General features: G+C 35.7%; 1 protein-coding gene across 4 annotated transcripts in view; it reads right to left on the reverse strand.

Moving 5' to 3' along the window:
• The window catches only part of gabrb3 (gamma-aminobutyric acid type A receptor subunit beta3), a 113,842-nt gene that overhangs the window by 11,591 nt on the left and 85,210 nt on the right, over nucleotides 1-17,041 (reverse strand). For all 4 annotated transcript variants that reach the window (XM_088598165.1, XM_088598175.1, XM_088598183.1 and 1 more), the window contains 2 exons: nucleotides 15,141-15,293; nucleotides 1,108-1,352 (listed from right to left, as the gene is read on the reverse strand). In XM_088598165.1, coding sequence (XP_088454291.1) covers nucleotides 1,108-1,352; nucleotides 15,141-15,293 — 398 coding nt within the window. The remainder of the gene's footprint in view (nucleotides 1-1,107; nucleotides 1,353-15,140; nucleotides 15,294-17,041) is intronic.

The following is a 17,041-nucleotide window of genomic DNA, read 5'->3' on the forward strand; positions in this document are numbered from 1 at the left end:
GTGCAACCTAATCTCTTCCTTCCTGGGACTAACCACTTGTTTTAATGGAGGTTGCTACATTAGAATCACTTTAGACTACATCTCACCGTGCAGCATCAGATAACAGCAGATACATTGAGCTAATTTAATTCAAGTGTTTGATGGCAGCTTCAGAAATATTTTTGATTCAGAAACTGGGCCACATACTTTTCACCATCCTGAAGGGTTTACAGTATATGTTTTGAAGGGGCATATTTTGGTAGTAGTTGCGGTCCTTACAGTTAAATTCCTACTCTGCATTCTTGCATCCACAGTTGTTCTTGTTTATTTCTCACTTCCAAAGGTTTTAATACTACATTACTGGCAAGCCACTCACAATTAATGAAGACAGAACATTCTGGCACTTAATAAATTATTTTACCAGTTTGTTTTAGTTTATTTTAATATATATATATTTAATTTAATATCATTTACATATTTAAGAATTTTGGACAAACAATGGTCAGTAAAGACTGTTGATGCTAAAGGAGTTTGTCCTGTTTTGGTAATTTTTGTATGGTACTTCTTTATGCTTGGTTTTGAAAGTTTAAGCAACTAATTACAATATATCTGTTACTTGAGGCACCAATTCAATTATGGATTATGGAATCTAGATTATGTAATCTAGTCATTGTGAGTACAGCGTTAATAGGCTAATACTTTGATATATCTTTACAAAACATAAAAATAATATTATTCTTTCATTTCTTCTGTTGTGGAATTCCAGAAGCATCATTTTAAGTTTAAGAATCATCACTTTTTACTAAGATGTAAAACCTAGTAATAATATTCATTTGTGTGCGAACACGGAATGAAATCCATTTGAGAATTTCACTTTATTGGATTGTTAAATTGGTATTACACAGAACATTATTCTGATTAAAAACCATATAATATTTGAGCATGCTATGCGAGCCTTCTATTAATTTGGAATTTATAAAGAAGTTCCTGATACTTATTTATTAATTCAAGGCATACACCATAAAGTTATTCCAATATTTTAAAACAGTTTATATCAGTGGTTTTCTTCATTGTGATAGGCTGAGTTAACTTTATCAATGCAAATGAACAGACATAAAGGAGACTTACCCTGTTGCCCTCATATTTGGTCCTGTCATTGTTAGCCTTTTCTGCTTTGTCTGCAAGCTTCTTCTGCATTTGTGGGCCTCTTCCAAAAAAGATGTAGTTGACAAAAGCATATTCAAGCAAGGCCAAGAAGACAAAAACAAAGCAGCCCATCAGGTACATGTCTATAGCTTTGACATAGGGAATCTTGGGTAGAGTCTCTCGAAGATGGGTGTTGATTGTTGTCATCGTCAATACCGTTGTAATTCCTGGAAAACAAGCATTGTGTTGTATGAATAAAATGACTGCAGCTCTTAAACTGTAAACACTCACATATTTTAACAGCTACCAAGGATCGATGAAATCACCAGGCACGCACTTTGTGATGCGTCATACCAGCACAAACCAGAATGACAATACAATTTGAAACAAAGCTTTGGACATACTGTATGATTATGTACTGTTTATCTTATGCTCACTTGTTAAGAAAGGTTAAAAAGCATTGTGGGTTCATTACTATTTAATGTTTTTTTCAGGACATGACACAACAAGGTATGTACAGGTCTCTAAAGTTAAGATATGTTTTCATTGCTGCATTTTTTATCTGAAGAAATAACTCATAAGATGCTGCTTTTGTATCACTTGTGACATCATTAATGTAGCATATTTTTTGTCTCAGAGAGAAACATGCAACCAAAGACACTGGAAATACAGATGAATTCACCCAGCATCTTCTGCCTCATTATTTTATTGACTAACTGTGGATTTTTGAATTACTTCTTAAAATTTAATTACCTGGACCCTTGAGGTCTAGCAGACTGAGTGAAGCCACTTTAATTTAGCCTGAATACAGAACACACTAAAGGCTGTTTAATAATCCTCACTTTGTGATGTGATGAAAGCATTTCAAGTTTTCAATTCGAATCTTCCTAAAGCTTTGGGATTTCAGACCTCCACTATGGGCATTGGCATCCAACAGAAATCTCTTCATCTGTACTTGCCAACTTTTGCTACAGTGCTTTTATTTATCTTTACTAAACATAATTTATGCAACTTATTAAAAAGGAATAACTTAGCATAGTTTTAAAAATTACTTATGTCCTCTTTCAAAAGAGCTTCTGATTCTGATTTCCCTATTGAATGATACTTTGCAAAATAGAGTGTAGAATAAAATTTAATTAAAGATATGTTTTTTCACACCTTTGATATGCTCCTTTGCATCCTTTAAATTCTAGGTATAATTGATCTTATAGAAGAATATGATAAGTATGATTCATAACGCTACAAACGGGGGTTCTGAAAAAAAGTGAATTATCAGAAATAAGCCAAGTGAATTAATCAGTATTTAAATTAAATAATCATAACCTCCAACTTGTAAATTATTTCCCCAGGAATATACCCAAGGGGTTGCTATAATTAGAGGCACCTGAGTTCTTTGTGCTCTGGCAAAGCTTTAGTGAAAAGAGTAACAATTCAGGCACACTGGTTAAAGAGGAACTGCAATGCTATTTTCATATTTTGGGGTTAGAAAGAATCAGCATGAGTGCATTTCAAACAGCAATAAAAGTAAAATGGACACAGTATCTTGTAAAACTTCCAATTGACATTATAAAACAGACGAGATTTCCAGAAATGCACAGCGCCATATTCTGTGATTCAGAACGAGGCAACAAAACTTCTGGTGACATACAGTATGCAGCCCGTTTGACATTGTAAACAAACAGATTTGTGACTATATCTCTTTTAGTCCAATAGAAATATTGCTTTTGATTTGGAGACATTCAGCCAACAAATACTACTTACTTGTGACCTCTGGATGCAGATCACATTGGAACATTTCTGCGGTAATATGTCTGCTGCACAACCTGTATTTATTCGCTCATACATCACATTAATTATTACAGAGACTAGTGACCAGGAAGGGCAATTCGCGGGAACTCAAAAGCGAGTTTGCGACAACATGGCGACTTATGGTACTTTCACAAAATTCATGATATTGTGCATAATTAGAAATTTGTAGATTTTTTCTATAACGTCTGATCTGAAAAAAAGTGGGACAGCTGTTCCCCTTTAAACAAATATTTATCAGCACAGTAAAACTACACACAACATCAACATACTGCACAACACACATGTTTGGACGCAAGTTACAATTTTACACAAAAGGTGTTCAAGAGGCCTATGTCCTGACCACCCAGAAAACCCCCAGACTACTGTCAAGCCTGCTACAGCAAATACCTGTAAACCTGGATGCTACCAAATCAATGGGAATCTCCCTATTCTGAAATGTTCACACTAACCAGGAGAGGCTGTATTTAACCTGAGAGACACAGAAAATCAAAGTACTGTAACTAATGCCAGCGTCACACTACACGACATTTCCTAGGATTTTCAGTCGTAGCCTTTATATACATAATCATAAGAAAATCACAGAAAGTTGTAGAGAGTCACAGCGCCTGCCGTTACCATTAGTTGTGTAGTGTGACACCTCCATCGACTCAGTCATAGTGCTCTTAATATCCCCTACAACTCTCTGCGACTCGCTACAATAAAATCAAACTGGTTTGATTTTCTCGTAGCGAGTTGCAAGTCATAGGGGTGGGCAGTGAGCCAGATGTGTACTTGTGAGAAAGAATAGAATAGAAAGCTCTATTAACAAAGTTCAAATACTTATCTCTAATCTGGTCTTTATGGATCAGGACAAGAAGCACTCGACTTTCTGCCCCTTGTCGTCCCTCCTGTCTCTTCCTTCTTCTTTTGTCCCTTCTGTCTGCCTGTTTTGTGCTCTGTTCACGGACTGCTCATTTACACAGAAGTTAGTTAACTTAGATAAAATTTAGGATTGCTCTGATCCTTGAATTGCCTACCCCTGCATCTCAGCAAACTTATTCTTGCTTCGAAGCTTCCAAGAACTGGAAATGTTAACACCGGTCACATGTTACTCATTTGATGTAGATTCATCAAGACGCTTCAATAGTCACTTGCAATATTTGTAACAATAACCATAAACAATACTGGCAAGAAAGAGCTTCTTAATTATTATTGTTTTATGGAGGAACAATATAAATGGAAGGGAAAACAATTTAAAAAACGAAAGAACCAAATTCTTCATGTAGAACACATTAATTGGCTTCTGTAAACTTGTCCATGGTGTGAGTGTGTGCGTGTTGGTGTCTGTGTGTGCCCTGTGATGGACTTATATCCCTTCCAGGGTGTAACCAGCTTAGTGCCCAGTGCTTCCTGGGCAAGTCTCGACCCTATATTGGATAAGTAGCTATTGAACGTGATATGATGATCAACATTAAAATGACTCAAAGATAAAACCATCTTGTTATCACTTCCTAATTAACACTCTTTAATGATGAATAAACATCAAGGGTAGATGTCAATAGTTATTCATGGTGCACTATCTTAAGGAATAACTTATGCATTCTTTTCCGTTTTTTTTTTCAATGCCTGTCTGGGTTTCTGTAGACACGCTACTTATGATTTTATTAAAATTAAGCTAGCTTAGGTGGACCCTGTCCAGTTTTCTCCCCCTGAAATGAACTACCACATAGACTCAGTATAGCTGTCAGCTGAATGAGAGGTTGTGGGTCTGACTGAACCACTGCAATAGCCACTTAATTCAAGCTCATTGGAGAACCATTCATCTACCCTAAAGATATCATGGCCCAAAGAGATCTTATTAAACTATTTGATTTCCTTGCAGCCAGTACTGACATTAGCAGTAGATATATTTGTCCATATTTCACTTTTAATATTTTTATTAAGCATTAGAACAATGACGGCAAATGTTTTTAGTTAATTGCAAAACGTGTGCATTTGATCAAGGACAAACTTAGCTAAAGGGGAGAGGAATATCCAGAAAAAGGCCTGTGTATAAGACATTGTATGCACTGTCAATAACTGTCTTTGCCTTTCTAAATTAATTGTGTATTTATATGATGCATAACCCTTGGACTTTGAATTAATACAGGCAAACAAACCTATTCAAGAGTCCATAAGCCCAAAGTTCATGAACTGATTTAGAAAAACTTTTCAAAGATTGTTTGGGGGGGTAAAAACAAAGCCATTCAATCAACTGAGATTCTTCTCACACCTATGGAACAAGAGGTGCAGCATATATGAATTTATATATTCTAGAAACATGCAAATTACATAGCTTTTAAATGAGTTGTAATTAAGGCATTAGTCTCATCCTTACATCTCATACATATTGCTTTATATTTATATTGCTTTGGATTATAGAGATTCTACACCATACTTTATTACAATATTTTGTTCTATTGTAATAAAATTCAAAATATTATATCCAAGAGATATCAATTAGGACTGAAAAAATACATTCATATTGTAGCACTAAAATAAACATTCACAACATAGACATCTACAGTATACTTCCAACCTTAATATAGATTTTTTTATTGTTCATTCAGCTAAGGAAAGAAATGAAAAAAAGAACTATTACTATCTCATTGTATTAGTTGTGCCTACAAGAGTTTCCCTGGTAACACTCATATAAATTAAGAGTAGAAGTAAAGGTCACTCAGCATTTTTTCTAGATACCAAACATGCACACAAAACCTCTGACTGTAGCTCTATGACTGCTGGTTTGCTATCAGTGAAAAATGAAAACTGCATATTGCAGAGAACAAATGAACCAATATAAATCAGAAAAGTGGTATAATAAAATGTAAAAGATAAAAAAATGTGGGTCCATCATTAAATTGATTTATGGTAACTGTGTACTGTAGGCATCTACATTATGCAGTTGTAGATGGAGTCTAAAATTGGGTTGCTCCAGGAATTTAATTTTCCTTTTAGATACCACTATTTTGCATTAAGTACAGAAATACACTACTCAATTCCTCTGCAGATAATGTATATAAGTTGTTCACCAACCCCTTGAGCGATTTCTTCCTGTCACTGGACTCCACACCTTGAAAGCTTCAAAAACATGATTTCCCTGTGCCTCCCTAGCCTTCTTTTTGAAAGCTTATTTTTTTCACCAGAAGACTCAGTCTTTAAACACTCAGTATTTCTTTTTTTCCCAAAGCTTCACAATATTCGCATCAGAATCAAATGGGAACTGAAGATATTTCACCAGGGAAAATCCAAAAATTGATATGTAATAGTTTAGTACAATTCACCACTTTTATAAGAGTTTTCAGCTCTGCTTTTTTGAAGATAGTTTGCCAATTGACTCAAAATACTGAGTTTGTCTTTATGATTTTGAGCAGCTGAACTAGAGGCTCATTTATTTTACAGATGCACTTTATGGTAACAACAAAAATGAGGAAAACAAATATATATACAGTATCCATCTCTTTGTAAAACAGATCAAATGTTGCCTACATTGCTAAAAGATCTTTTACACAAAAAGAAAGCTGGAAACAATTTTGTATAGGAATGTTTTGCTCTAGCAAGATTCTCTACTGCGGCTCATTGACAATTAGACAATTTTAATGAGTTCTGATTTCAAACGACTGCCTCTCCTGTTCCCTGGTGTAACTCACTCATGATGTCTACTGGCTCTCCCACTCTCCCCTAGTCAGCCCTCGGACTTCATGTCTGCCTCCAGCCGCTGATATTTTCACCTTACGCAATCCAGCTGGGCCTCACCCTCTCAACACACTGAGAGTCTTCAGTGCCTCAACCTAGAACCCCAGACTCATAACTCACAAACACTCACAGCTATGAGTACTACAAGCATCCGACCTCCAGGCTGTGCATTTGTAGATGAGGGTGCACCTCTTGTTAGCAATTAGTAGTGAGGACCCTCTGCAGAAAACCAAACTCCAAAAGGCGTAGTCGAAAGAACAAACCGAGGTCAGTAAGCCGTAGGTAAACTAGCCAGTGCTAAAGTACAAATACCCAGAGGCGGAGCCCTAATCCGTAAGGGAGATGAGAGTCAAAACCAGAACGAGAGCAAAAGTACCAAAACCGAAACCAGGAGACGTAGACGGAGAACAAACCAAGTTCAGGGAGCCAAAAAATCAAGTAGTGGATAACAACGAGTCTGGGAGTAGCTCTAGCCAGGAAAACCCTAATACTGAGCACCGGGAAGATTATGAGGCACCATTAAATAGGCTGGGGAAAAGGGCTTATTGGGAACTGTTTTGGAATGTGAGGTGTAATGCCGATTCCTCTGGGGGCGTGACGTAGCACCTCTCTTTCGTGCCAAGCCACAAATGCCTTTACCAGCATTACTTTTATAACTCATATTACTCATAGATTGCCGAACATCTCTCTTCAACAGAACTTGCCTGGACCTCGCTGTCTTCACATATGTCGCAACCTCAGACCTCACTGTTTTCAATGCATGGCTACAACCAGAAGTTTGTAGCTTACATAGATCCTTTTCACCACCTCATACAATTTAAGAGGTGCTCTGAAAAAACTGATGCCACTCATGTCTACCATTTCAGTTTCAGCCACTGATGGAATCTGTGAGAGAAAAGTTGCTGAGACAATGGTAACTGTTTGTGGGAGTACTACAAGCTGCATACCAGCAATGAAAAAATTGAAAGAGCAGACAGGCAGTCTTTTGGTTTGTACAGGACCAACATTTTCATGTTTCATGCGTACTGTTAGTACTAGAATTTTACCCATTATGATTGCTGTTAATTCACCAAGCAGCTTCAGATCAGGAACAGTTTATACGATGTGCTGTACTTCTCAAACTGATTTATGACTCCTTTAAGGTGTAAAACTGGTTTCAGAAACGTTATTAAGGTGCACATTTTATATGGCTTTGACTGATGCTGATTATCTTTTAGGTTGAAGTTGAATAGGTGTAAGTGTTCAGAAGAAAAAACGTTTTTGAACACGTGGCATTTTCAAAGCTTCTGAAGATTTGGAGTATGTGCCACAGACCACCATCATAGGTATCTCAAGGACACTAGTGTACTAGGACACTAGTACACTCATTAAAATCACAAATGTAGTGGCCAATCTTTCTCAGTATACTGTCCTAGTATGACATTACTAGGTTTCCCAATCTCTGAACATTGGTTATGTCAAAAGTGAGCAGAAAAATACATATTTACAACTTTCATAAGCTTCCACCAACTGGATGCCTCATGACTGCACAACAGTTTTTGAGAGCCTTATGTGCTTCTGATAATGTAAGTTGCTCTTGTCTATTTTATGATATTATGTCAGTGAAGTCTAAATAGCCATATTATACTGAATGCTTTGTGATAAAATTACTTTTTATCAAGAAATATATTGTGTTACCCCCATTGTTTGTTATCCACAAAGGGATAAAAAGGTGAAGACTGTTAATTAGAAAATCTGGCCATGAATGCTCTAGTCTAGATTGTACCTGTTACAGTCTGTACATAAATCTCAGCCTGACTTATAAATAAAAGACAGACTCTACCATAAGTAACTAAACCACCAAAGTCTTTATCTAACAAGTGGGAGTATAGAAAAAGCTTTCCTATGTTCACGTACTGTAGCTCAGAATGATGTCTAGATACTGATTATCTAGCTATGAAAACATTTTATTTCTTTTATAGTTGTCAGGCATCTCTTTTCGTAGAAAGAAAATATTCCCTTGTTGCTGTTAGATGATTCTCTTCTTGCAAATAATGAAGACAAGCTGCTTCAGTAAATAACTGCTTGCCAAACAACAAGTGACATCTTAGGATGATAAAGAACAAGAAGCAAAGAATATCTTTCCCCAAAAAAGAAAACATGAACACAGGCCTGTTATCTAATCTTATACAGTACGATTTCAAGTCATAATTTATTGTGGCACTGAACTGTAAGCACTTTCCTAAGTGTAATTATCCAAATCTGAAAATATCCTTTGATATTTTGAAAATGAGATGGAAAAGATCTAACACTTGAATTAGCTGTCCAAACACTTTTTGCTCAGGAGCAATTTGTGGTATGAAATGGGTGTTAAAATGTCAGTTAACAAATTAACCAATCCTGGTGTATGTACTGTAAGAACCTTATTCCCTTGAATGATACATAAACAGTTTGGAGTTAATTACAGTATATTAGCAGAAATGGTTTTGAAGGAGAGTAGTTACAGTAGCATTACTGCTGTAGGTAGATTATACTAAGTACGTGTAGACCTAGAGTAAGCATAAACATATTGTTGCAACTTGTAAGGTACAAATCTGAAGTTTGAGTGTGATGCAGTTTGCCACATTTAAAGTCAGGTGGTGTAGTGGTTCCCAAGACAATGGGAATCTTTGTGTACAAATTAGCTATCGGATAGCCATATATTTGATCCATCCATTTTCTAATTGTTTCATCCAATACAGGGTCACGGGAGAGCCAGAGCCTCTTCTAGCAAGGTACCTGGAGGAAAGCCATGTGAACACAGGGGGAACATACTGTACAAAATCAACATGTATGATCGATTTGTGTGAAAAAAATGGTAGTCATGTGCCCATCTTGGTATTGCATGAATGGCAGTGCATTAAATATTAATGGTATCCTTACTATAATGCACTTGCCATGTTTGCCATCAATTAACCAAATCATTTTCATATAGCAGGAATTAGTATTATGACAAAAAGACAAAAGTAAAGTAGCCATGTTCGTTCATAAAGGAATCCCATTTTCACATTTATATGTCCTGTTTATATTATTAGTACTGTATGTACAAATTCTGATGTGAACTGGCCAAACAATTTTTGATCTATTTTAAATACATGGGTCAAGGCACAATCTTGGACTTGCACCCTGTGATTTCAGAATAAGCTCCACTTTGCAGCAAGCCTTACTAGTACAGCAGCTTTCTGCTAATGGATGGATAAGAAAAGAATGGTTGTCTTGAGGCAAATGGCTTGAGGCTAGAGTGGTAGTTTTCAACCTATGGTGTGCATACCCTCAGGGGTGCACTAGCTGAGCTCTAGGGATGCGTGAAAAAACTCCATAATAGCTGAACAATCAAATATAAAAACTGCTTTAAACTGACTCTCCACACAAAATATCAGAGCATGCTTCTGGAGCATTGCCACAGTTCTTAGAGGTAGGTTGTTATTGAATTACTCCTGTTTTGTCACAATGGAGATAGATAAGGAAAAAACAACAGCCTTTGTTAGATTCCTTGGATTTTAGTAATATCGCTGAATATCCGGCACTGAGTACCTGTGTTGTAAAGAAACAGTCCTGTAACCTTCATTTTGCAGGAAACTAAATGGAGACAGAGTATTTAACTGTGTTCCTAATTTTTGAACTAAAACTTTACAGTTAATGTAAAATACCCACCGCTTTTGCATTTTTCAAACGTAAACTAGAAGAATTTGGAAAAACACAAACAACAAATGTAACTAATCCATGCAGGCATTGGCTCTTGCAAGGCTGCATTGAATGCATCTTACCTCCTGAGCTAAAGAGTGACTAAACAAAGAATGCCACACAAAGTCACAGAAAATCCATGTTTACCAACTATGCAACACATGGTAAGTTGTATGAGTGGTGGAAAGGCCACTAAAAAGTTGGATATAATCTTTCTTTCTGACACAAGAGGGTCTTGCCTCTAAAAATATGCTAGGAGAACTTCTATCAGTGCTGAATGATTCTGTGAAATCATTGACTTTAACTTCATGAAAGTTTGCCCACTGAATTCGGAGAATTTCACAACACGAAATGGGCAATGAAATCGGTAGCAAACATAAGATGCACTTAGTGCACACGAAAGTGCACTGGTTAGCATGCGGCAATGTTTTGACATGCTTCTCAAGTGAGATGTGAAGTTTAGCAGTTTTTGTGTGGATGACCCGTTTGAGTTGTTATCTTGCTTGCATGAAGAATACTGGCTAAAGAAACTAGCGTATCCAGCAGACACTTATTCTGCTTTGAACAATCTGTATTTAAGTCTCCAGGGTGTCCCTGTCACAGGTCGAAGCAATATTTAAAAAAAAAACTAAAATTCTGGGCTAGCTGTGTCCAACAAGTTTCCCTTCAGTGCTTTCCAGTGCTCAAAGGATTCACTGCAAAAAAGAAAATGCTCTTAAATAAGCAATCTCGATCACCAAAGTCAGCAGCTGTGAAAATACAACTGACACATCTGAGGGCTGGATGCAAAATCCGTTTGAATTTACACCCCCGGTTCCAAAGCTGTCATTTTATGAACATGAGAAACTGATGGAGCTGATGTCGGATAGGGGACTGCAGTTACAGTTACAGTTACAGAAACCACTGGTGCATTTGTGGGCGCTAGTAATGGCAAATACCTGGATCTATCAAAGTCAACCTTGAGGGTATTAATGCCCTTTGCCACAATGTACCTTTGTCTTACCTGCTATGAGGCTCGTTTGTTTTCGGCACTGACAGCAGTAAAGACAAAGCATCGCTAAAGGTAGGATGCTGAGAGCGATATAAGGATATAACTGCCTTCTATTAAACCTGACTTTGCTAACCTTAATTCTGAAATGCAGGCCTACTCAACAGCAGGTAAGATATTATTAGTAGTAGTGAAAATGTGTGAAAACCATTGGGACAGAGGGTGCAGCGAGGAAGAGTACCACGGACAGCTCCTGTTGTATTTTCCTGTTAGTAAAAGTTAAGATGACTTGAAAAATCTAAAATAAAAAATAGTTTTAATTTTGGACTAAAGCAGGTAATGAAGATTTTAAATATTGTAGGGAGCAGTTGTGGGACATTCTTCCAGCAATACTGTACAGTATGTGCTTAAGTGAAAATGAAAAAGCAAGCTAAAAGTATATTAGCTCAGGAGGTCTTTGTAACAAAAGACAAATGTCTGTCTAACCTGTGCAAATAATTTTATGATTTTTAGAAATGGATGTCAGATGATTCAAATAATTCTGATTAACCACTGGCAGCACAGTTCTACACCTGTAATGGAATACTAAACCCATAACAGACTTAAAGTGTCTGACCTCAAAAATATAATAATAGTGTTAAAGATGTTCTGTATTCTCTAACCAGACAGTTCTCACACTAAATTTGTGTCGTCCTGCAATTTTCTGCAAATTTGTCACCATTTTAGAAAGAAATAGCCAAAAGCTTTATCTACACACCAAAGCATTTCCCTAAATGTTTGTTTTTACTTTGATATGTCTTTTAGTATTACTTTAATATTTATAGTTACCTACTGTATGTTATAGTTAATATAATCTCTTTCAGCAAAAACGTACTGTACAGAACCTATATGACATCCAGCAGGACTAAAATTAGTGGTTAAGAGTCATACAAATTATATATTATATGACTTCTCTTAAGTATTAAGTCTCGGTATATGTAAAACAATGGCATAATGCCTTTTTTAATAAGTACAGTATAAGAAAAAAAATGTACAGTGACTATTTTTTCTCAGTGTGTGTCGAAAGGCCAGATAAGTTGCATCATGCATGGGGTATATAAAAGCAATTACTGCACAATTGAGATTTATAAGATCTGTTACATTAGCATTGTTCTACTTTTCAGCAATACAATTGCAAAATGAAGAACAGGTTATAGGTTATAAATTTACAATAACAAAAAGACATGGCAAAGTCCAGAGGAATTTCCTTTGCACCAAAGTAACAAAAATCTAATTACAATCATCATGTACAGTATATTCAAAATGCTGTTGTTCTGTGGTTTCAAATTGTAAGTTCATTTACAAAAGAAATTCAAGACCAAATTATGAACCTTAGATTAAAACTACATATTACCTATGAGGAGTCTTACAGTACAGAATGATTTTTCCAAGCACAACACATCCAAACCATAGTGGAATGTTACACTACATGTAACAGCCTAATTACATGTGTTGAAATGTGCAGTGGGTGTACAGTATATGATTAACATGAATAATACTGTGTATACAGTAACCAAACAGAACCTACCAGCACAATGGAACATATTCAATTTTTAATGACAAGTACAGTCCCACCCAGCTAAGCTCACACTAATGGTTTAGAGTAACTATCTGTGTGGCTGCATAATAAAAGATCCTAAGTTTCCCCAGGCTTCCATAGAGATCCAGTCTGCCCGTGGGGCATGATATGACTCCTTACCTCAAGTGAATATCAAAGCAACTTTTTTGGATTTTGTGCTCAAAAAAGTCTCTGCTTTGGAAGAATTGCCCTCTATATTTATAAAGACAAAAAGCCAAGTATCAGCATTAAAGGCAGCCCCTCTATATCAGTAAGTATACCTTGGGTTACCTAAGGAACAAAGGATTTCTGAAGACCAGCCAGATAATATGGTGTTTTTTTTTGTATCCATAGTACTGAACTGCACGGTAACTACCACCAACTATCAATGACATTAACTCCCAAAATAAGTTTAACCTCTGATAACACCTGGAAATGACTTATCGGTCCCAATATTCTCTCTCACCTTTAGACTATTTGATATCAGAAGTGATTCACTCACTACATCTTTACTTTATTTCCATTCATATTGCATTCCTTAGCAGAAAAATAAAACATACGTAATATGCTCCAGTTCCAGTTATGCAAATTAATTTTAAAAAATAAATTATTCCACATTAAAAATAATAAAAACAACAGCAACAAAAGAAAACTTGAAATTTAAATTGCAATATTACATTCAAATTATAACAATATAAATGTATACAAGGTCACTTTGTGAGGGCTGTAATGCACAGAAGACTATTAAATTCATTAGTCACCAAAGAATAGGCTCTACCAAACACATGTAAAAGAGACTAGTTCATCTGCAACTATGTCATTTTAATAACTCACACATATTAAAAGTGTTCCTAGTAATCTAAGTCAAGTAGTCTGAAAATAATGTTTTGAAAAGTGAAATATTTTATGCAGAATGTGGTACAGTACATGCATTTTACCAAAATTAAAAGTATCTCCTTCAACCCAAAAATATATAGTACAGAAGCATTATGTACAGAAGATAAAAAACAGAATCTTTTATCCTTTTGAGTTGATGTTACTGCCTAAAATGGATTGACTGTGCTTATTCCTCTAATCTGTAAATCTGATGGAAAATTTGTCTTGACCAGTACAATTGCAAAAGCACATGTTTCTGGACTGAACGCATCTACTGTACACATCTACTGCTACAGTACATCTGTTCTCTTTCTTTTTCTTTTCCCGTCTACAACTGTTTTTTGTGCAATATATGCCAGGGACCTGTGCAATACATTTATATCTATATTTATATCTATATCTATATTTACATCTATATTTATATTCATATGTGTGATACGATTTTTCTGTGTACTGTTCTGTTCTAGTTTGTTCTCTGTGTGTCCAGACTGTGAGTAACTCTTTTAGTGTACCCCTCACTGTACTGATTGTATTGTATGTATTGTACTATTATTATTATTGTATCATTCGTTACACTGTGACTGTGTTGTCTGTGTTAAGCTGCTGTTGCACTACAATTTCCCTCACAGGATCAATAAAGTATCTATCTATCTAAAATTGAAAATAGACTAGTACCATTTTTGATCTCTAATCAAATCAATGAGACTGTTTTGATGGCCATTACTCGTAATACTAATCATCCAACTAAACTCCTGACCAGCATTGTCTAAAAGTGGTATCCATGCAACTGGGAACAGTATATTATTAATTACTTAATAAAAGAAAGTCAGTAATAAAGTACAAAATTCCCAATGCTGTATGTAAAGTTTAAATTGTTCCTTCAGCTACTTGTTTTTACTTCAGCTTGAACAGTACTTCAAGATTGTATCACATATTTTTCAGTTAATGTGAAAGTATCGTAACATCATTTCAGACAGTGATAATATTTAAATTTTGCACTTGAATACGTCTTCAATTAGTCATTTACATTAAAATGCATGAGTCTCCTTTTTAAAATATTTAACAGGCTTCTGGGGTTGTGTTTAAAATAAATGAAGGTAAAACAAGTGACAGTACATGGAATGCCACAACCCGTAAAATCTTGCTATTATATTCAATATAAAGAAACTATGTAAATATACAGTAAAACAATATTAACATTTGAAAAAATAAAGATGAGAAATATAGGATATGTGGGTGTTATGTAAGACTGGAAAAAAAAACTTTCAGCATTGATTTGTTAAAATGTGTTTAAACATACTCTATTTGTAGTTCTTAAAATAAACATACCCAAAGCAACTCTTGCAGCAGAGGCATCATAATTGATCCAAAATGACACCCAAGACAAGATGGTAATCAGAATTGAGGGCATGTAGGTCTGAAGAATGAAGTATCCAATATTTCTCTTTAACTTAAAGCTCAGAGACAATCGTGGGTAGGCACCTAAGAAAAGATTGAAGAAAAAAGGCTATTTACTTCAAACAGCACACAGGCATACATTATGTTTTGTTTCAGTTTCTATGGCAACGCCAGCATGCATTGGGTCTATCACTATGGAAACCAGCATTCTTGTTTCAAATTGCACAATGATTTTTCATTACTTAGTTCTGAGTACAAAGCACATAACATCAGAGAATATATGTATAAATACATATACATTGGGCATAATTGCATTTAATTAAAAAATGCATTATATTATTGGAGATGAAAAGTCACGATACATTAAGTGTAGCATATACAGTACATGTATAGCACCTTCATGTGAATATGGAATGAAACCTACATACAGTACTCCGCATATTCCTCATGGGTTAACAGTATTTCTACTGAGTGACTAAATCAAGCTATAATGTCCTGAGAATTTTTGATGTAGAAATGCTTCTGGGTGGTCACATCTGGTGGGCTGTAAAGGAAATCCAACTTAATTGCCTGTTTATGTCAATGGTCATCAGTTCTAAAATGTTAATATTCTTACAGTATGTGATTTAGGGTACTAGTTCACTACATACACATATTGCAAAGAGGGCAGGAAAGTCAGGAAGCTGCAACTCTTTAATCTGACAAATGTTCACACACTGGATGCTGTTTTTGACCTCTCTCTACAAAAACATATAATTGAACAAGTTCTGTGAAAGGAGCTAAACTGCAATACTATTCCTGCATACTACTGCTAATCAAGATTGCTGATGGTCTCCTGCCATTGTGTACACACCTTGGGGTTTTGCACAAAGTAAATGTCTGTTTATCAAAAAAGTATTATTAATACATGCTTAAAGTCTGCTTTGTTCCCATTACTCATGTAACAATCAGCCTACAGTAGCTCAGATCCCCAAGTTCTAGCTAGGAGCACCAAGTGCTACATTTCCAATGTACAGTATATCTTCTCTCTGAATTTCTGGCATCACACTAGCAATCTCATCATTTATCTAATGACATCTTTGAATCTTTTATAGTCAGAATGTGGACAGTGAGACAACATTGAAACAACCTTCTATAAAGTAGTTAATGACTTTCTAAGGGTTTCAGTTTGTTCCATAGGGTTTAGTACTGGAACTTTTACTATTAAGTATTTGCATGTTTCCTCTATGCCAGGTCATTTGTCACCATGGACTTCAGTTTTATGCTGAACAGATTTATTTGAAGACCACGATGGGCACTACTGCAATTTCTGTACTTTAGAGATGTCTGCCCAATATCAAGAATGGGATGCATAGACCTTTTTCAAGGTAAATGGTGATACGACTGAGGTTATGCTACAGTACATTACTTCAAAGGTACTTCTGTGACTAGTGTGCAGTCATGAAATCATTAGCAGAGATTCATCCTCTCTACCATTGGTGAAGTTCTAAAATTCCAATTGAAATTGTTTGGGAAATGTAATTCAACATGAAAGTGCCATACTTCTGTTATATAACATAGTATTCAATGATATGGCCTCTGGAAATATCTTTTTCAGTTTGGTTTAAAATCTGCACCTTTAGAAAGCAGAACATCATGACGATAAGGACAAAATTGTCAGGACAAATCAGTAACGTGTAATACCTTCAGGCACAACTGGGATACAGACACTGCATTTAGGGAAAGTCAAAACTACCCTTTCTGAACATTCATGTACATAACGGCATTTCAGTTTACGATTTTAACAACTTAGTTGAAAGGAGCATTCTTTTCTGCTCCCAACACATTGATTC

The sequence above is a fragment of the Lepisosteus platostomus genome, chromosome 2 (assembly GCF_059453375.1).
Source record: "Lepisosteus platostomus isolate fLepPlt1 chromosome 2, fLepPlt1.hap1, whole genome shotgun sequence".
NCBI lineage: Eukaryota > Metazoa > Chordata > Actinopteri > Semionotiformes > Lepisosteidae > Lepisosteus > Lepisosteus platostomus.